The sequence below is a fragment of the Melitaea cinxia genome, chromosome 12 (genome assembly GCF_905220565.1).
Source record: "Melitaea cinxia chromosome 12, ilMelCinx1.1, whole genome shotgun sequence".
NCBI classification, from domain to species: domain Eukaryota; kingdom Metazoa; phylum Arthropoda; class Insecta; order Lepidoptera; family Nymphalidae; genus Melitaea; species Melitaea cinxia.
The window spans coordinates 7,646,608-7,669,674 of NC_059405.1; the positions used below are offsets into that span (position 1 = coordinate 7,646,608).

Consider the following 23,067-nt stretch of genomic DNA (forward strand, 5'->3'; position numbering starts at 1 on the left):
CACGATAAATAATTATAAAAATGAAATTTATCAACATTCTCACTTATAAATTACATCACAAAGTATAATAGCTTTGCAAAAATATAAAGTCTCTTATAAATCATATATTGCTGATTTGCAAATACATCACGTATAAAACAATAGTCCGAATCATATCGTTTATTTTCAATCGCCGATCCTTTTGATTCTATATTCACTATTTTCATGACAAAGATATCTTTAAATGCGCTATCATTTCAGACAGAATTATTGTGAATAACCAATAGCTTTTTTCTAGGTACCTAAATATCTCAAATAGCAAGAGATTTGTACTTATCCATCTATCCGTTGTATCCTAATAAATATTATAAAGTTATGCTACTAGAAAACTACTAACTAATAAAACTACTAAGATAATAATAATTAAATGGGAACGCGTAATACAAGATTTTTCGCGTAACTTTACTTAAGCGTTTCGAAACTTTAATAACCCTGAAATTCGTAGAATTATTTTCTTTGTTTAAGAAATTTTATGCGTGTCTTAGAGGATTTTTAAAGTCAAACACTTTTCCATCACCATACAGTTACTGCTCATTAAAGAGTTCCGTGTTTGTTTTTTTTTTTTTTTTTACTTAGCATGATTAATTTCATTTTTTAGCCACCATTGGTAGCGTTACAATAACAATACAATCATTTTACAATTTATATTTATCATACAAAATATTATCAATCTTTTTTTTTTAATTATTTATTTAAATTCGTTGTTAGTTGAGTTACAAATTTCAAATACAACTTCTTATACTGACGACGTTTTACAAATGATCGTCGTACCTACAACGCTAAGCCGATAATATATAATACTTACTTAAAACTTATCTAAATTTATTTTTCGACTGGCGATCACCGCACGAAATATGTTATGAACATTCTTGTTGCTAAGTTTTAGGAAAATGTTTTTAAATTTCCAAATCATATTTTCAATTGGCGCCATATTGCGGTAACGTAACTTTAATTTCAGGTCAAAATTGTCGTGTAATATTCTCATGCTAACGAGAGCCACACGCTTCTAAAGCGCGCGATTTTTTAGCGAAAAAAAGTTTTCAAACCTAAATCTTTATAATTTTTTCAAATTTAGTTTTAAAATTGCGTAATACAAGATGTTTTAAAAATTAATAAGACATAAACCACTATTTTTATTTACACCATTTAAATAACTTAAATGTCGCCTTTTAAATAGGTACGCACGAGCACAAAATAAAATTATACCTTTTCGCAGAAAACATTTTGGATGAGGCTTTTCCGGTTTTTACAGATTACTCAGAGCGTGACCAGTAAGTGACTGTATTCCTGACATTCGCAAATTATATTTTTAAGCTTTCTGTATTTAAAATTTACGTGTTGATATTTTAAAATTATTATTTATTTAAGGATAACATTTTGCCTTTATCAACATAATATAGGATTCTATAATAACTTTGTTCTTCTTCGAAGCAAAACTTTTAAAATGGGGTACTATAATTATGTTTGCTAGCAAACGAAAAAAACCGACTTCAATATACACAACAAGTAACATAACGTAAGTAGAAGAAAAAAATTAACAAACGCTCTAATCGCAACTACGATTTTCGAAGATTACCCTCAATTCCTCTGGGATGCCATCATCAGATTCTGGTTTCCTTATCATGGTACCACCGTTGGGATATCCTCTTTCTAACAAAAAAAAAAAAATAATAATAATCAACAAAATCGGTTCATAAACTCGCCGTTTATGAACCGATTAGTTATTCGCGAACATTCATAAAAAATATATATACTACATATATACGGCCGAATTGAGAAAACTCCCCTTTTAAAAAAAAAAAAAGTGTTAAGTGGTTAAAAAGTGTAATAACCACAAAATATTTATGAACTGCAACGTCAGTATTGTTAGATTTTGTTTTTTCTTTTACATTTTGCGACAGGTCAATAACAACTAGACAATGAATTCTATTATCACGATCCACTAAAAAATAATAATGTAGTTGATTGACGTAAGCTTACTCTGAAAACATAAAATTTATTGATAATTAATGAATTTTAAACAACCTACAAATACATATTTGTTTCGAAAAAAATATTTTTGTATTTATTTACATTAAACTGTTTTTATTAACACAAAATTATAAAAACATTTATTTTATTTTTATATATGACAGCACTTGCACTGCCGTAGGCAATCAGCAAGGAATTTATGAACAACAGATGCACCGATCACGCCACCTAGGACATCGTTCGATAGTCACCTGCCCTCACTCATTCTATTACTCGAGTCATTCTGACGCGTATAAAACGATCGGTGCAACCGCGGCGAAGGCAGTCTTGGCTCTGGCTTGGCACGGTTCATTTGTTGTATCCTGGTAGTAGCTTAACCTAGACTCTTTCAATAATTAATTTGTGTAAACGAATTAATTGTTACATATTAGATTACAATCTATAATTTGGATAGGCAGGGCAAACAACTCGAGCAGTGAAGGTGAGCGTTGATGTGCATCTCAACGGGTCTTGCTTAAACCTACACTAGGTCGCAAGTCCTATGAACTGCTTTGAGTTTCTCCCTCTGCCACACGATGGACCCGGCACCCACACGGTTAATCCATCTAATGCTAAGAAGTTCGCCTCCTTCTGCTGTTAAAGTCTATCCGTAATTTAGATACATAACTTTATCTACAACCATTGAAACATACTCACAGTCTACTTTTATCTATCACACGATTATCAGTAGATTTAGTAATGATTTCCTGTGCTTTATTTATTCATCTTAATATATATAAATTACGCGTCACATTGTTTGTCCGAGATGGATTCCTAAACTACTTAACCGATTTTAATCAAATTTGCACACCGTGTTCAGTTTGATACAAATTGAAAAACAGGCTATATTCTATTTTGATATAATTATTTTGATAAAATTGTAATTATTATATTTGAGAAAAAAATAGGACAATACGAAGTTCGCCAGGTCAGCTAGTCACTTATATAAACTTAAATTTTGTTAATGTGTATCTAGCCTACTTTGATTATTATTTCATGTCTATATGTAGAAATGTAAGAACTTTATTTCTTTAATTTATGGCATCCTTCATTTTACTGAATATAATATATGCATTATACAATACTCGCAATGTTGAGTAAATATATATTTGTGAAGTTTGGCGTCAATAATATTTCATATTTTGAAATTTCATTTTAAGTAAAATTTACGTATATCTAATTTACTCTGCTTCCTACAAAATAAAAATAGGTAAACGATTTAGTTGCGACATAAACATGTAATCAAGTTTAGTATGTCTGGTAAGATGACGACCCCTAGTACTATAATTTAATTATAACCATAAGTCACCAACAGTTCGCCCGCGTTTAATGTTTATAGCTACGGTTTCACAGCTGTAAGTTGAAGCATAATGTTATTATCTTACGTTACTTCCGAGCATTGTTACTTTAGAATGTTGATAAGATTAATCATATTGGTAACGTTGTCTTAGAGTTTAACAATAATGAAGAATAAAGCTTTATCTCTTTATGACTACTGTATTTCTCAATGTCACGTTGTTGTAACTTACAGAGTGACGTTGCTTTGCAACCCCGTGAATTACTAATTATGAGATTTGTATAGAAATACAAAGTTTCAAAATTTTCAATTCATAGAATCTCGTTGGCTTTATTCAACCAAAGAGATTATTGAATATAGAACGGTAGAGAATAAAATTACAAGTGCTGATATTTTAAGAAATTCTAGAAAGTCACTAGTGCATTGAGTAATAAGAAATTTAGGAAAGGTACGAAAATGTTAAGCGTGATATAGCTGAGGTGAAGATAACAAATAAGAAAAATCGTTCAAGCGTATGTTGGGCTTAAGTGATATAAACTCCCTTGTGTACGATTCCAACGCAAGTTTTAGTGGATTAATTTACTTTTTGCTTCCCCTCATTTTACGTACAAACTTCTAGTCAATTTCTGTGTAGTGTTCGTAAATAGATTAGGAACTAATAATTATTGTATTTGGTCGCAAACGAAAAAAAACCGACTTCAATTACATCGACAAGTAATACAAACGAAAACGAAAAAATAATCAAGTAAATACGCGTTATCAAAGATTACTCAAAAAGTTTTATTCAGATCTCTTAATTAAAAATCGTCAAAATAGGTACACTCAGTACATTCAGTAAAAAGTTATGCGGTACAATACAACGTAGGTCGACGAAAAAATAGTCAAGTAAAAACGCGTTATTAGATAAACCTCAAAAACTAGTTGTTAGATCTCAAATAAATTTAAATGAGACCAAATGACATGCACAACCTTTCGATTAAAAAAAGTTGACGAATTCGGTCCACCCAGTCAAAAGTTCTGAAGTAATAGTAATATATGTATGTTCATTTAAAAAAATAGAATCGAATTGAGAACCTTCTCCTTTTTGGAAGTTGGTTAATAACACATTTTTACCTGAACAACATTTAAAAGCAGAAAAAGATCACATTTTACGTAGCTCTAGCTTAATTGTAGCTTCTTAATTGTAACGTTGATAATTTTAAAAAAGTATTTCAATAATTTTACCGAGGTATTGCTAATACTAAGTTATATATTTTCAATAAATACAACAGATAGCCTATGCTTTTTTTTAAAATATTATACATAGAATATGCTTATCCTACAGACGTTTTTGTTTGGTTTGACACACCTTCAAATAAATATTTATATTTATGTTATTATTATAGATTCAATCAAAATCAAAAATTGCTTTATTCATATATACTTCAAAGCACCTTCGAATGGTTATATTAGAGATCAAATTGTTAATTTTACATTGAAATTGGCTTTTGTTTGAATGTTCTGAAACATAAAATGTAGCTGTGGATTTTTGTACAAATAAATAAATAAATAAATTATTGTTAAAGCTGAAGCTACCACCGGTCCCGCAAGCAGATTTAACAGAGTAAGACCGAAAAGAAACTCCGCTGTTACTTTTGTTAATTTATTACATATAAATTTTGTCTTAGAACATAATTAGTAACTACATGCGTGACCGAGCTTAGCTTGGTATTTTTAGTAAATCGTGTTTTTTGGAAATGATATTTAAATATGAATTACATATTTATAAAATATAAATAATATTTTTTTAGGACAATAATGAAAACTATAAGTAAATATACAAAATCAAAAATAAAAAAATATTAAAAAAAAATAATGATAAAATATGAATACAATTTTTCGATTTTACTGACATAATAATAAAAAATAAGAACTGGCTATTTAAATAAAAAATAACGAGTGAGATTAGAAAAAAAAAGAAAAAATAATAATCGATCTGGATTGTTGAGGATTTGAACCGTGGTATTTTCGGTCGATCGCGACCGGCCGATTTCCCACCTGCGCTATTACAACTTTATTGATAAGTGCGAAATTTACCTTCGTATTCTAACCATATTATAGCCATTTTTTCATTGTCTAAAAACTGGGATAAAACGACATTTTCTAAAAATGAATCCTAGCTAGATTTATTTATCTCCCCGAAATCCCCTGCATATTAAATTTCATGAAAATCATTGGAGCCGTTTCCGAGATTCAGATTATATATACAAGAATCGCTCGTTTATTAAACGTATTAAAAGTATTAGATATCTTGTATGAAATAGAGTGTCACTAAGTCCACACATCTTTATCATTCATTACATAATCCTGCACCGAATAATAAACTTTAACTACTAATTTCTTTTTAATACAAACTTTAAATTTATCCTCAGATATAATTATTCTCAGACAGTTTTAAAATCGTTTGTGGGATTTTATTACACTTGCGATACCATAACCTAAAAAGTAGATGTTTACTTTTCGCAGTCGGAAACTGGAGCTACAATTTTATTTTCCTTCTCGTGTTTTTACTTCGATTATTACTATTTATATCAAAACAACCGATATTCTTATTAAGAATATCCCACAGGGAGACTCGAGCTCCAAGATCATAAATTTTGCAAATAGCAGCATTTTTTGCAAAATAAGTACAGTCTTATTGCATCTCATATTATCTATCTTATATATATTATCATTACCCAATAGTAAAAGAACGTAAGACATAAAACTGAAAACAGCTAAAATATATTAAACGCGCAGTATCAAGATCAATCAGTTTTCGAACTTTTCTAATTGTGAATGCTGCGGAGCCAAGTCTAATTCAAGGGAGCGATATGGGAATTCCAATGGAGTTTGAATCCGAATTTATCCCCACAAAATCTGTAGTATTAGTGACACTTAGAGTCTCGTTATTTATTTTCCAATTATAATTCGGATGCTTAACATTGGAAAACACAAACACACCGTACTTGGTTTTCTTGGCGTTCGAAACCAATTTGTTTGTTTTAAATCAATCTTGAATCTGCGATAAAGAACTGTTCACGTCGTCATAGTTTACTTGGTTCCCCTCTTATTTAAAAATAGACGATGCATCATTAGCATATAACACTATATCACAAATATCGTTAAAGCAGGTCATTTATATGTATTAAAAAAAAACCTAGAATCGATCCCTGTGGAACACCCATTTTCAGCACAGATCCAAAAGACTAAGTTTCGTTTATGATACATGTTGAATTCCGTTACTTAGATATGAAGCAATAAAAAAGACTCAGAATATTGTTGAGTATTCTTTGCTCGTTGGAGGATGTAAACAAAAACTTGAATTGTAAATATTTGAAGAACTTAATTTATATAGAGAATACTTTATAAATGAGTTACGGTTGTTTAATTTCGGAGTACACGAGATTTCTTTATTACTTTTTTTTAAGAATCACTTTTTACTACACATTGTAAAATATCCCTCTGCTTGACAAAAACCTCTTTGCTCATCTATAATAAACAGAATCGCATTCCTTACATTGCTCTATTATGTTCACTGGCAAGATTGAACAACACTCTTAAGTGTATAATTGAACAACTCTCTTAAGCGTATAATTTCTTCATCGTCTAAATTAAGTTCGTATTACGAAAAAAAAAGCGATATACAAGATAAACTAACACTTTGCAGGGAATTAAACTATATTACAATTTAATACACCATGGAAATCTAATAAACTAAGAATAGTTTAGACCATAAATTCATTCATGCGATCTTCTTTTGACATGAATTACTGTATTAACTATTAATCTTCTTCATAAACTGCTATCTTCATGAAGATACAGCGCACACAAAAAGATAGGGTCCCCATCGCGTCGGTTCAAAGAAACTTTTCACTAGTGTCGCCGATGACGTCACAGGCGAAATTAATCGCCTTCGTATATCATAAAATGTATCATACAATAGCAAATGTTACATTTCAGTAACCATTAAATATCGCTTCGGATACATTTTATAGATGTATATAATGCCCACAAAGTGGATCAGAATAAAAAAGAGATGTTCTGGTGTTAGTTTCTATTTGGTAGTGTAATAAAATATTATTATTATGTACATTCTTTTTTATTATTTGAATTTATGTTAGAAAAGTTAGCTTAGCGTTTGTAAAATAAACGTTAACCCTTAATTAGGCGCATTAAGAAAATCACACAATTAGTCGCATGGGGTCTCGAGTGACCCCAAAAACAAGATTGAAAAAGGAGTGTATGAAATAAATAAAACAATGATTGGATTATATAAAATATTAGTGTTCTTTATTATCATTAACTTTAATAAACACAAATATAGCTCTGACTTAAAATTTAAACAAAAAATGACAAACTTCTAACTACTCCTAAAACTACATAATTTTTGACTTAGCCGATTCGCTTATTTAAAAAAAAAATAATAAAGTCTCATTAGCCGATTCTTTTTATCTGCAATCGACGCAGTATACTCTAAAGTGTTATTGAGAAACAAATTTACAACACTTATGACATTTGGTTGGCACTTTTTTGTCGTTCTTCCTAGGATACAATGAGCAACGTCCGCGCTTAGATATTGACTGATGCACCGTCTTTTTCATATCATGTGCTTCACGGAGCCATTTTTTTGTTGACGCAGGGACAGAAAGCTGCTAATACGATGCTTTTAGTGACTTTCTATAGGTGCTGCTGCTAATTTAAAAAAAAAAAATCTGTCTTGTATGTGTAATATTCTTATTAACATTCGATTTGAGTATGATAAATGCGTTGATGCCAGATAACTTTAGAAGAAATATAGCCAGATTTCTACTTCTCTTCCAAAATTATAACAAGTGCAAAGTTGTTCATTGCAATCGACATCATTTTTGCCGCCGATGATTCAGATGATATAACTTGACTATCTGCGAACTCTTCAATTTTACTACCAGAATCATGGGAACTATTCACAGCGTTGTCGTTTACTAATTTGTCTTCCGAAGCAGAACTAGCAACATCTTGCTCATCGTCGGCCACCTCCAGCCATTCCAATAACTGCCTATTATTAGCCACTTAAAAAATCAATAAATTGAAAATAAAAGAAAAAGTCTGTGCAAATAAACACAAAAATAGGTAAATTTAATAGCCGGTATATAAATACATATATACTAATATAAAAAATTACCAATTTACGAATATAAACGAAGTAGAAACATAAAAATAAAAACTTACCTCCGCAAAAAAAAATCACGTAAGTGGTCGCATGGGGTCAGCGCTCTAGAGAAAAGCGACCAGTGCATATGCGTAAATGTTCTGGAAGCGAATGATTTGCGTACCCTGAGGGAAGTTAGGAAGCTAGAGTGAGCGTGGGCGCGCTCAAATTTCTCAAAGATATATATTTTTCAATTTGAAATGGCCGTGACCCCATGCGCCTAATTAAGGGTTAAATTGTCGTTAGATTGTGTTTCTTATTTCTTGTGTATTATTTAAAAAACAAAACTATTAAAAATCATGTTCTTAAGACAGGCATGACCGGCTGAGGCATTGGCGCAACGGTCACAGCACTGGCGTTTGGCCATACAGATGTTTGCAGTGGTCTAAATGATTTGTGCAGTGCTTGTGGGTCTCTCCATCGTATCTCAGAGAGCACGTTAAGCCGTCGGTTCCAGTTGTTATCATTTACACCTGATAGCGATTGTTGCTCATAGTAGGGAATATATCCGCTAACCCTCATTGGAGCAGCGCGATGGGTTAAGCTTTGATCCTTCTCCTACATGGTTAAAGAGGCCTATGCCCAGCAGTGGGATATTACATACTAAAGCGTATGCATTCTGAGGCGTTTGCAGTTGTTTATATAACATTACATATTTTTTGCATTGGCATTCTCAAATGCACTACATGGTGATATATTTTACTTTTACCCTTAATCATTTTTTTTTCTCTTGTGATGTATTTTTAAAATTACCCACTGCTGTATATTAATTTTAGTTTATTTTAAATTTCAAATGAAAGTAAATTTCATTCTCATGGGATATAAAGACCCTTACACCGTATTTCTTACGTTAATGAATGATTTACGTAAGTGACAAATACAATAAATCTTTGTAAAGCTGCTTTATAGAATACAAACGTATTGATTTTGTTATTTGTTTTTTTAAGCTGGTTTCACTTTGTTGCTTTGTCACAGATCATGTGAGGTGTTGTTCGCGTTATGGTCAACATGTTGTCTGTTTGCGTTATGTCAGTTTACATCAATTGCTTAGGATAAGATCTAAGCAACAAACGATACAAAAATGCCAGCCTACGCCTAGTAAAATATGATAAGCAATCACTTTTACTAATATGGAACTTCGACTGTCATTTTAATATAAAAAAAAAAATATATTGGGACTACTTTGCTCGCTAAAATAATATAAGAATTTCAAAATGCATCGCGGTATGTCTTCTATTAGTAAGTGTTCATAATAGTTGTAAAACCTTCCAAATGTTAGGTAAGATTTCATTTCAATTATAAGACTGAAATAACATATAATCCTAATCTTTGTATCTAACAAAAGCAAAAAATTCGTAAGAAAGATTGTACACATAGAAAAAGCAATTTAAGAGGTTCTCATGTAACTTGCCATAAAACAAAGCTTAGACAACAATATTTATTACAGTAACGCAAAGCGATTTACTCCGTTGGTAATATTTTATAAAATTTGCAGTTTATTGTCTTGAATGAAATATTTATTAGAAAGCGCAAAGAATCAGTGAAAGTAACTCAAACTATTTACAAATTTAAAGTTTCGATAAAGAATTATATTGATAAAACCTACTTGCGAAAAAAAAAACATATGAAAGTATAAACACATGCACACATTAAAAAATTAAAATCTAAAACATATTTTTTTTTTTATTTTTACTTACTCGTACGTGAGTAAAATTTTTTTTTTCTTAAGCTTGGAACCAAACCAAACTCGTTTTACCCGAACATATAAATATAAAATCTATCTAAAATAGTATTAAGCGGCTAAATTATATTCTGCCTGTTTATTTGCTCATATATTTGACAAATAAAACAACGTAAACCCTTTGGAATGTCTGACTGATGTTAAATATTTCAATTTATCTTATACTATTAAACGAGCAATTCTTGTATATATATATATAATCTGAATCTCGGAAACGGCTCCAACGATTTCCATAAAATTTAGTATATAGGAGGTTTCGGGGGAGATAAATCCATCTAACTAGGATTCATTTTTAGAAAATGACGTTTTATCCCTGTTTTTAGGGAGTGAAAAAATAGCTACAATATCGTTAGAATACGAAGGTAAATTTTGCAACTATCATTAAAGTTGTAATAGCTCGGTGGGAAATCGGCCGGTCGGGATCAACCGAGGAGATCATGGTTCAAATCCCCTGATCAATTATTTTTTTCCTTTTGTTTATTTGCACTCGTTATTTAAAAAAAAAAATATTATTCATATTTTATAAATATGTAATTCGAATTTAAATATGAATTCCAAAAAACACGATTTACTAAAAATACCGAGCTAGGCTCGGTCACCCAGGTACTTTAGTCTTAAAGACAGGAAAAATAAATAATTTGTTATCGATAAGTAAATATTTTATTATCTTAACAACATACATGAAAATTTTATTTTTTAGGCCCTAACCTCCCCCGGGAGCTCTACAATCAGTATTAGTCAAGTGTGATCTTCTGTAAGGTTGACGTACTTCCCCAGTTGAGCTGCTCCAAATTTTGAGAAAGATATTGCTGCTGTGCCCTACTTTAATAGTATTTTATATATATTACTAACCAGCGTTTGAGTTGTAACTAAGACGTATTGTAAGTAAAGTGCTAAGTCATACTTATGGCACATTGCCATCTATGTATGTATTTTCTGTTTCATATTTTTATCTCTAGAACCTTACATGTAATTTTATGTCACGCTACAATGATAACAAAATAATTGTGTTCGCTTGCAAACAAAAACACTACTTTAATTTCACTGACAAGTAATATAATAAATATAATAATAATAATATGTAGGTAGTCGAAAAAATAATAAATTAAATAACTCAAAAAGTAATTGTCAGATTTGGATCAAATTTAAATGGAATAACATGACAAGCACCAGCTTTCAATTAAAAAAAGAGTTATTAAAGTCGGTGTACCTAGTAAAATTTTTTGATGTAACACACTTAAAAATATAGTCGATCGGGAACCACCACCTTTTTTAATATCGGTTAAAAAATAACTAACTAAACATAAAGTTTTATCTTCTTAATATTTATATAATGATGCAACCTCACATTATTGCCGTAAATAGTACTTGCTTTAAAATTTTAAACTTTACTTAAACTTAATTTTAATTAATGAAATAATTGTGTGTATTAACTCCTTCTTTTGCATTAGATTATTATTCCCAGCTATATGTTGACAAGATTTAGCTTACGCTCGAATAAACGAGTTGCTTATACAATCTGTGTGCGTTACACGGGTGTGTTACGCCGCACATCTATCTCAATATTTTCATCTCCATGTATAAAGCTCTTGAATGTGCCGAGATAGTGTCGGTCAGCACTCGTTTCCGTGTAAAAAGAATGGTGCAAACTTATATATAGTTACTCTACTTATATCTAATTTCTCTAGACCTTAACACTAAAATTAAACAAAAATTTATATGAGGGTACATCGCAATAATAGTATTGAATGAATTTCGGTAAAGCAATTCATAGATAAACAATTCATAGTTGAGACAAGAAACAAACGATATGTAGGTATGGTAGGATTAAAATATTTATACAGAAGTTAACAGAAGTATGCGCAATTGGAAGTGTCATTGTTAGGGATTTATATTATGTTAAATTATATAACATTTTTTTTTTAATTTAGGGATTTCATTATCATTAAATTGAATACAAAATAACAATCGTTTTGGTGTAGTGGTGCGTGTAGTCACCTAAAACACCGACGGTTTGCAGGTTCGATTCCTGCTAGGGATGGATATTTGTATTTATACGAATATTTCTTTCCAGTTTGGATGTCTGTTCTTGTAAATATCTCCATTATGCCTCAAAAAGCACTTTAATAACGTAAACAAACCATCTATCATCAGCAAACTACACTATATATCACAAATATACTTAACATAGAATGGAAAATCATTTATGTACATAATATTACAAAAAAAGGAGGTGGAAACTAGAACTGGGTTCGAACGTCGTGCTTAGTTTTACTGAATTCAGTAGTTTTGACTTTATGAAACAAGGGACATACAGACACACAGATAACAATTAGAAAAACAAACACATTTTGTGTCAATGTCGATAGTTGAATTTTTTTGTGACCCCCAATAAATTTTAGTTGTATTTAATATAAAATAAATACGAATTGTAAATGTACGATTATTTAATTTAATTTTTGAAACAAGTTATTGAACAATGATAAATATTGATAATATTCCGCCCGTCCCATCAATATAAACTTTGAGCTAAATAAGACGCATATACCTATATATTTATGACATACAAAATAAACTTATTACACATTTTGTACGTTAACAATAGTTTACAAAATTGACGTATCGCCAATCCCGCCAGGAGCTCTGGTCGCCTTACTTACCACAGAAATACAACACTGCTTGAAAGCAATACTTTTCCAGTCGGGCTGTCCTCAGTTATTCTCCGGGTATCTAAACAGTTACTATCATATACCTTCCTCAAGAATTAATCAAATCAAAGAAAAAGAAGAAGAAAAAAGAGTCTATTAATATTATCTGCATGAAAATGTTGTGCAGTTGTTTTCGAGTTTATAACGGAGATATTGGCTGACTAGCAGCCTTGGAGGGGGACTTTATTCATATTTGAAAATATGCTAAGCGTAGCTCAGTAACTTTGAGAAACTCATTTCAAGTGGATCTAATAATCTTGTCTCCTACAAGGTTAAACATCGAGCGTATTGACAAAGTGTGACTTAATTGACCTACATGTACAACCCTATAGTTATAGTACAGACAACATGTAGGCCCTTCGTAGGGTAGTTCTTCAAGTGTAAAATAAACAAGCTGTGCCAAAGTTGAATTCAGTGATATGGAATGATATGGAAAACTAAAAATACTTACTAAATTTTTATATAAAAAACCGTGCGGTGTTGTGTGACACCAGGTAGAACGAAGTTCCTTATTATAAAATATTAATTTCAAATTCTATTCGAGGTACAAAGAAAATATTTATTCGGGTATACATTTTTTATTCTGATTTTTTATCGATAAATAACTACTTCACAAAGTTATCTTAACACCTTTATTTTTGTACAATGTTTTTTTTTTATGTCACTAGGTCGGCAAACAAGCGTACGGCTCACCTGATAGTAAGCGATTACCGCAGCTTATAGACACCTGCAACACCAGAAGCATCGCAAGCGCGTTGCCGACCCAATACCCAATCCCCCCGGGAGCTCTGGTCACCTTACTCACCAACAGGAACACAATACTGCTTGAAAACAGTTATTATTTTGCTGTGATCTTCTGTAAGGTCGAGGAACTACCCCAGTCGGGCTGCTCCATATTTTGAGCAGGAAATTCCTGCTGTGCCCTACCTCAGTTAAAAAAAAATTATAAAAATAATATAATAATTATTGAATGATATAATAACAAACAGTCATCACTAGACTATACATAGACACTATATAGCCATCATATATGACTATACATAAGAATCTTACGCTTTTCTTTAACGTTAAGGACGTTTTTTTTGCAGGCTTGGGTACCCCTCCGCAACGCCCTATAAGGAACTTCATTCAAAAAAAATCATAAGCATTTAGTAACCTATGAAAAAAATTAATTAAACAAACTTTTGTCATCATAAATATTAAAATAACCATTTATCTTAAGAAAACTTTTTGATGTGAAACTATAAATATGTCAAGGGTAGATTTTTTTTCCTACTAAATCTTTCTTTGCGATGTTGAATTTGCTTAAACATTAGCTTAATATATTACAAAGAAAAAACACATAAAACAATTTATTTTCACCTATTCTGTTGACTTCTCTTCTTATATCTTTGATGTCTATAATAATGATTGCACTGTAACGCAATCCGCTTATGAAAATAAAAGGTAAAACATACACGCTGACGTTATCTCCAATCTTCTTTTGAAAACAGGAAATAACTTTATTTTCTCAACGGTGAACACATTTACTTGATATATTTGTGTCTTCAAAGCAATTTCATGAAGAGGTATATTTACTTCATATAAGTTTTAAAATACAATATATTTTTTTAAGTTAATATGATTTATTGTTATGATGGAACAAAAGAACTTTTCTTGGTGTAATTAATACACACCGAAAAAAGCCTGAATTGAACGTCTTAAGCCTTCTTCTTCGAGCGCAGTATAGTAGTAGTAGCTTGTGTAATTATTCTAATTACATATTTTTATTAAAAGTTACAGAAAGTAATATCTCAGAATACAAAATGCATAAGTAAAGTAATATCTCAGAAGACAAAATGCATACATTCATTTCCTATGAATGTATGCATTTTGTCTGTGATGTATAAAAATGTATTGAAAAAAAACTTTGTCAAATGGAAATATTACCAATAAGAGGATATTTAAGAATTACTCAGGAAACTCTTAACAAAGTTTTCCACTTACGGTGTATTATAGGAGTAGCTGAAACATTTTTAGGAGAATGGAAAATTCTACACTTATTATATTCTTAGAAGCGTTATGAGTACCAGTAAAAGCAAAAATTATTTATTACGTAATATCCTGATAGTAAAAATTGAAATAAATGATTTAGACGATGTATCCTGATAATAAAAAATCTGAAGTAAATGATCCACATTGTGTGCCTTGAGCCGCTTCTATTTCCTTATTTCCTAAAATTAATAAAACCAGCTTGATAAATCAGAACTATTTATTTACATTTATTAATAAAATTTTATTTACAAATTTTATTTTATATAGTGCTACAATATTTATAAACGATCCCTGTACAAAAACGTTTTAGGATATGTCTGATGTTGACATCAAACAACTTAAATGGCTGCTCATCGAGCTCTCAGAGTCCAAAACTCAACGCAAACATTAGTAAGTAACGTGATACGTTCACAAGAGGAGTGATTAGTGTAGCAGACGAACGCGGAACTCGCTCATCAGACATGACGCTCGAAGCAACCACGACGCGCCGACCACTCGAACCTTCATTTCTAGTTTCATCAGCTGCTGAAGCACTGCTGACTTCCGTAGGGACACAGTTCGGTATTTTGACCTAAAAATATATAACAAAACAATAATAATAGTAACAATTTTTATTTCCAACAACCTGACACATCATATTTTTATCCTAAAATATATACCTATATATGAAACTCGATACTCTCTAATAATTCCATTATAAATATTTTTCAGAACTTCTATATATGTCACCACCAACTCGACTAAGTCGGTAAGTATCACAACCTTGCAAGATCATTGCTAAATAACGTTGCTCTCAAGTAATGTTGTGTTCCTGTGGTGAGTAAGGTGGCCAGAGCTCGAGGGTGAGAGGGCTCGAGGTGGGAGGGTCGAGATAGGGTTGTCAACAGCTACGGTATCCACTTACCATTAGGTCGTCCGTAGGCTTGTTTGCAACCTTTATTGTATAAAAAATAGTAATTTACTGCTAAGGGTCTACACTACCTCAGCTCGAATTCAGATTTCACCCGTACTAAATACACATGAGAATTGAGAGCGCTTGGTTGTTCGTCGCACGAATTATATGTATTTTCTCCCCACTAACATTACCAATAGTTAATTTTTAAAAACGGCAACATATAAAATGTTCTTCATACTTATTTCAATTACCATGCTTAATCTCAAGTTCATAACTTCTATATTTATTGAGATATTAAGGTTTTAATACAAAAATAGAGGTAACTTTGCGATTTTCTTGTATCGAGAAAATTTTATGGAATCGTGTTTTCGAAACATATGAAAGATAGTTTATGTCCTGAACTTTACCATATATAAATTTCAAACTTAAATATTCAGTAGTTTGGAAGATATGGACATCCTGCCGAATGGAAAATAAGCAATTTGAGGTAGCATACACTCTTAAGTGACTTACTTGAGGTTTTGTAAAGTTAAAAATTGGTTCCTGACATCGTCTTGCTTGATGTGCTAGACATGCTGCATAGGCGATAGCGTGAGGTATGTAGCTTTGCTCTACCACACCAGCAAATAAAACCGTAGCCATTGGACCTAAGAAAATATAACGCTTTTTACAAATTCTTATTCCCTAACACTTAGACAACTTGATTTGGCCGAAGTGCTTATAACTTTATATTTATATTTCTTTTATTATGAAATTGCATAAAAAATAGTTTTAAATATTTATCGTGGCGCATTTTCGTTTCATCGAGTTTCAAATCAAAACGATTCTAAAGAAGTTTCACTTTAAATAAAAGAAAGGTAGGTTTGAAACTTAATACACATTTACACGCATATATATACATACACACATCCATCCACATATTCATACATACACATAAAAATACTAACAGTTACTTAACATTATAACAAAATACTAATAGGGATAGTTCCATAAAATTACGTAATTATTTGAAAGAGAAATTGATATGTAAATTGGCCTGACCAAAGTTGTAAATCATATCACAGTTGATGAGCGATTATAAGGATCGCAAGGTTGAATAGAAGAAAAACTTGTATTAAATCCGAAAGTCGATATTTTTCTATATTAAATTTCATAATTTTATTTTACAAAATATAACATTTAAATAAATTAATTAATATTCAAAATCACGATTTAAATTGCATTTGGAGTTATAAGAAATTAAACTAAAACCAACGCACATTAGAGATAAAAATTAGAACATTTTAAATTACCTAAAGCATAAATTGGTACATCTTCTCCACCATGCGTTGCCCACTGTCGAGGTACAGCTGCGGCGTGAACTGCGTCAGCTGGACTGTTAGTGCTATTTAGGGGTAGAGCTCGAGGCTCTGAATGACCTGGCCCTGTTCCGTATAACAAGGTTGTGTACCGAAAGCCGTCGATATCAGACACTACTGTATCTGCACCTGTAACCGTCAATTCTATTACCAAATGTGATTATAATTCATATGAATCTATAACAAAGCCTACCCGCACTGGAGCAGCGTGGTGGATTAAGCTCTAATCCTTCTCCTACATGGGGAAAGAGGCTTATGCCCAGCAGTGGGATATTACAGGCTGAAGCGTATATCAAAGAAACTTAAATATATCTAATACTCTAATATACTAAATAATAAATATTTTAGAAGGGTATTTGCAGTAATTATTTTAAGAAGTAACTATATAAAAATTAAGAAAAGGCTTTGTAATTAATTCACTAACATATATTTTAATCAGAAAAAATAAATATTAGTTTAAAATGTATTTATACAGTGGTTACGAGTGGTTAAAACAAATTCTTACCTAAAATAGGATGACCTCTCGGCGTAGCTTGACCGCCGAAAGTCATTACATGACCGTGATCAGCAGTCACCACGATCAGTGTCTCGGCTGGATTCACTTTTTCCAGTGCCGCTAATAAGGCTGTTTCAAGTTCTAACGTCTCATCAAGAGCTCTATACGGATTATTATAATGATGCGCGTGATCTATTCGTCCACCTTAAAAATTAAATTAATATTTATGTGTCAATAAATAATTTTTGTTCTGAGGCTTCTTATACTTAAGAATTTAGATACTGATTCTGCCTATTAAAATTTAAGTAACTCTTACCCTCAAGAAGTAAGAAAAATCCTTTATCATTCTTTGTCAAAATTGCAAGAGCCGCGCGGGTCATGTCTGCTAATGATGGATCGTCCGCCTTCACAACTGTGCCGGCAGCTGTGCCTTCTTCTGTATCCAACACAGCTCCCCTTTCAGCGTTGAACTCCATATGAGAATATTCAAATAGACCTGTTTTAAAAAATTAAATTACTGCATTTTTAAATATTATAAAATCAAAACGGAATAATAAAAATCTACTCGAGTATTCGTCGCGTGTACTTTTTTAACGAAAACGAAACAAAATTGTAATACGTTTTAGTTGTTATCCTTTTTATATATTTCACATTACCATTACAGTAATTTGAAATTATTTCTAAACGTATTATATTGAAAATTCGTCTGCAGTCCTAATTCTGAAGCATAAGTCCCGGCTTAAATATTTAAGAGGATTATACCTACACTAGGCTGATGTAATTATAAACATTGTTTAACAGAGCTCTAAGAAAGATAAACGTAATAGAATATCAGCGCACACTGCAACCTCATTTACGCTTTCTTCGTAATTAGAAATATAAATAATATCCTATATAAGAGTATAAAACTATGAAAGTATAATTTAAATAATAATGAAAAGTTATGAATGAAGAATGAAGCTAAAACTCTGAGAAAAAATATTACAATTTAGAGAGAACATCGCTACCACTTTTGTATATTAATAATGTTCTGGTCAAATTATTTGCTCTTTTTATTTATTATCAAGTTTTTATTTCTTTTATGCTATCATTGCATCGTGAATGTCTCAAGAACACAACCGTTTTTGTTTACCATCATAATTTTAATACAATCCTTGAATTTTTTTATTATCATTATTATTAAATTGTATATTATATTTCGACAAAATGTTTCCATAAATATTCCTATCCGCCTACTTATTTAATTATTATTCCATTATATTTTCACCGACAAAAAAGAACATCTCAATTTTTTGGACGACATTTTGTGACTTGACGGGTATTCATTCGGGAAATATCCATTTTTTGGGACACACTGTTATGTATCTTCCAAACTTTAACCCTGGCTAAAGATGTTTATAAAGTTTAATATAATTCGTACATAATTATATAATTATCCGTACGTGCAAAACTATGTTAAAATTAAAACCATTTTAACGACAAATTTTAAATTGGTCTTTTCAGACCTTCTGCGTTGAATATAGTGTAATATGTTTTCAGCAAACCGCAACTCTTGTTTAAACGTGAATAGCATCAGTTTATATTATAACCTTATATAATATATGAAATAAGAAGTATGTAAAGAATTTATAATTTATAGTGCTAAATAATATTAAATTATTAAATGTTATTAAATATTAGCATATTGTGCGCTTTTAAATATTAGCATATTATGTGGAATTATCATTTACAATAATACTTCAGTTTCTGTAAATCAAATTATACGTGAATACGATTCTTCGAGAAGTTTCTACTAACCTTTAAAAACTGTGACGTATGGCTTGTTTTCCTCATAAAACTAAAGAATATAGTCGTGAGATGCAGTTGAACTGTCTTAAATTCTTTGTCTTTTGCTTAAATGAATAATTCATCGCTCATTTATTGTTTGAGAACCTATTTTGAATAGTTAGAAAGCGCTTACCTCCTCCTCGTTTTAAAATAAAGATATCTTACGTTCTGGAAGAACTTTTACATAGTTAAATCACTTTGAATTTGCTTTTGATATTTTACGGAGAACATAAAAATATAACATAAAGCTAAAGAAATGAATCATAAAATTCTATATTTTTTCAAGTACAGTATAGAGGCTTTGCTATTATAATAGGAAACAGCATTAAATTTGTTTTTCCTTCGTTTTTTCAATTACGATTTTTTATGACTAAAGTTGAGTAAAGATATGACGAAAAAATAATGAACCAACGAGCACAATATAAAAGAAAAATATTGTTTGTTCTCTGGTAATATGACATATTTAAATTAGGATCTTAAGTACATCATTGTGATACTTGACTATAATTTCTTTTCATTTTCATATAGAATCGATGGCTTAATATGTTGTAAGTAAACTGTTATTCATCAAAATATATTTATATTCATTATGAGACGGTGCAAACAACTTCGAATATAATTGTGGAAAGGTTCACTGACTTATAAGTTTCCTTTCAATTTAATAATAAACGTAACCTTAACCAATATTAGCAGTTATAAGCAATTATTATGTCTGATATCTTGAAATACCCTCTATATCGTTATTAACTTTTTATTATTTTTCATTACAGTTATTTCTATTGCCATATAGTCCTATTATTACTTGTCTTAAATTAAATTTGAACTACTAGTCACTAAATGGTTATTAACAAACTTTGTTGATTTGACTTTGATCTGTTACTATCAAACCACTAACCTAATAAATAATCAACCGTCCTTGGATCTAACTTAGCGAGTTGCTCCCGTGAATGTATATACTGGGCTCGAAGCCGCCTCCTTTTCTTTTCTCTCGCCCAATCCTCAGCTAAATTTCTACCATCCAATCTTCTTCCTTCTCTATTCGAATGCTCAGGATCTGGAGTTACAGTTGGAAGGAAATGACGTCTCCCTCCACCCATTATAACCTGTCATTAAGAAGTATAATAAGTAAGAGTTTTAATAAATAATAAATGAGAAGTATACTTCAGTAGTAACTTCTCTTTAGATAATCTACTTATCGAAAAACTATTGTGTTATGAGATTTATTAATAAACATCAAAACTTAATTCCCTGTAGAATATAAACGAGTAAATTACACATATGTTTCCGCTGCCAGGCTTCCAAATTGTCAGTTGGATCGAAAATGGCGTACTGGCAATTTTTAATTTTAAATAGTTTTGATAGCTTTGTTTAATTTACTTTTTTGATAGTCTTTTAGGAATACCACAATGATACTATTGAATCAAAAAATTATTTATACTGTTGATATAAAACATAATTGTCGCAGTAATAGATTAATTGACATATTGAAATAGCAACCTTACGCTCCGGCTTCCTTACTAAAATTTGTAGTTACAGTTAGTAGTCAAACACAATACACGTATTTTTTTTACTATATTGTATTCTATACATTATTATAGAAATACAAGTTATAATAATATTACTAAAGATTTTATAATAACTATACAAACACCATGTGAGATCAGATAAAAACTTTACTATTAGAAATTGCCTCCGCAGTGCCGAACAAAAAACTATTTCATGAAATATTACCTCGATTGCTTTGTACTTTAGAAAAAAAGGTTATCGGAAAAATAATTACCTTACCCTACATCAATAAGCTGGCCTTTCAGATTTGCAGGTACAAAAAATGTGACGGTAGGCAAAGTATGGTTAGGGTGAACCTTTTTTAAATATGGCCATTGTAATATATTAATTACATCGATAAGTACGTACTTTCTTTTCAATCTATCGACTAATTTGACTACTTTTTATGTTTTGGTACATCGCGTCACTTCTCGGATATTCCTTGGTATTTGTTAAACTAAACTTCATGTTAAAACTACTGAATACGTTAAATTTTTGATTGCAATTCAAACATGTAATCTTCTATCACGTGACACAATTTACTTTGTACCAAATTGTATTAATAATATTATGTATAGGAAAATATCAACTTCTTTGCTTATCCTTTGTTAAAATGAGATACATAATAAGCTTAATATCAAATAACATTTTGTATTTGTTTGTCCTACTTAAAATATTACGTAAAATTTGAACAATTGTTAACAGCTTAAACTCATTTGAACTCATTTTCAACACGTGTGGCATTATACGAGACTATTTTAATAGCCAATGTGAGTTTACAGTTGCAACGACTTTTAGTTACATAAATATGGTAGAAATGTGTATATATGTTTTTTTATATATAATATACACTACACGTAGGTACACTACATCATAATATCCTGCATCTTGAGTGTCAGCTATCGTTGAAGTAAAAATTACATTATCGATATAACGAATATTCAAAAATACAAACCAATTTTACTTTCAAATTTTTACTAAAAGCGGGGAGTGCATTTTAATATACGTATAGTATGAACCAAGTGCTCAGCTATACCGCTTATAGCTGAAAATGTATAAAAAATCAAATTTGACCTGCGCTATTGACTATTACATCGCTTACCTCTTGGTATACTTTGAACTTTAACATTCGAGATGGAATAGCTGGTTTTATTTCGCAGTGTTTTGAGGTAAAAGTCTATTTGATTTCAAAACACTAGGGAGTGGAACATGCAACTGCAATATTTCAATGATTTTGCTGCAAATTCAAGCCACTGTGTACAAGTGTACTATTACATTCAAAGCTATTTTTCAAACTTAGTTAATTGTGGGTTAGAATGAAGTTGCAGCAAATTGATAAAAAAAACTAAATACCGAAATGGAACGGTACTATGGCGTATTCACACATATACAAACTTTTTTATATTTTATCAGAATAATAATCAAACCTCATTTTATGTATTTATGTTTTTCGTAAAAATATTTTTTGATAAGAATTTTTATTTAGGAATTCTTCTTTATAATTCATATTTACAATTTATTAACTGTAAAAATATATGTATATTCATTACGTGACTTCTACACTATATTTGCTACGTGAACATTGTTTTTCTTTTTATTATTCTTAAAAGTCTTTAATAAAAAGTCGCTGGAGATATTGATTATTTTATCATTACTTCATTCGTTAAATAGCTTATTCGATAAAATACATTAATTTTTTTTAATTAATAAGTATTAATAAAGTAATAATTAATAAATAGAAATAAAATTGAATTTAATAGCTATAATTCTAAGTTATTTGTTTCATTTGTCTAGTCGTGCCATGTTATCAATATTTCATCTATTGACAGGGATTGACTGTAAAAGATCCTAATTAATGACAAAACCGCCTTTGCTATTTTTTAAGTTAGGGTGTTATTTTCTATCAAA

At 30.5% G+C, this 23,067-nt stretch overlaps 1 protein-coding gene across 1 annotated transcript in view; it reads right to left on the minus strand.

The window, feature by feature from the left end:
- Positions 1-15,248: 15,248 nt before the first annotated feature.
- Positions 15,249-23,067, minus strand: part of LOC123658590 (alkaline phosphatase-like) — a 28,034-nt gene continuing 20,215 nt past the window's right edge. Inside the window, exons 6-12 of the mRNA XM_045593960.1 lie at positions 20,510-20,717; positions 18,104-18,283; positions 17,797-17,991; positions 17,226-17,420; positions 16,443-16,580; positions 16,209-16,210; positions 15,249-15,609 (exon numbers count right to left, since the gene is read on the minus strand). Of these exons, the coding sequence (XP_045449916.1) occupies positions 15,400-15,609; positions 16,209-16,210; positions 16,443-16,580; positions 17,226-17,420; positions 17,797-17,991; positions 18,104-18,283; positions 20,510-20,717 (1,128 nt within the window). The 3' untranslated portion in view covers positions 15,249-15,399. The remainder of the gene's footprint in view (positions 15,610-16,208; positions 16,211-16,442; positions 16,581-17,225; positions 17,421-17,796; positions 17,992-18,103; positions 18,284-20,509; positions 20,718-23,067) is intronic.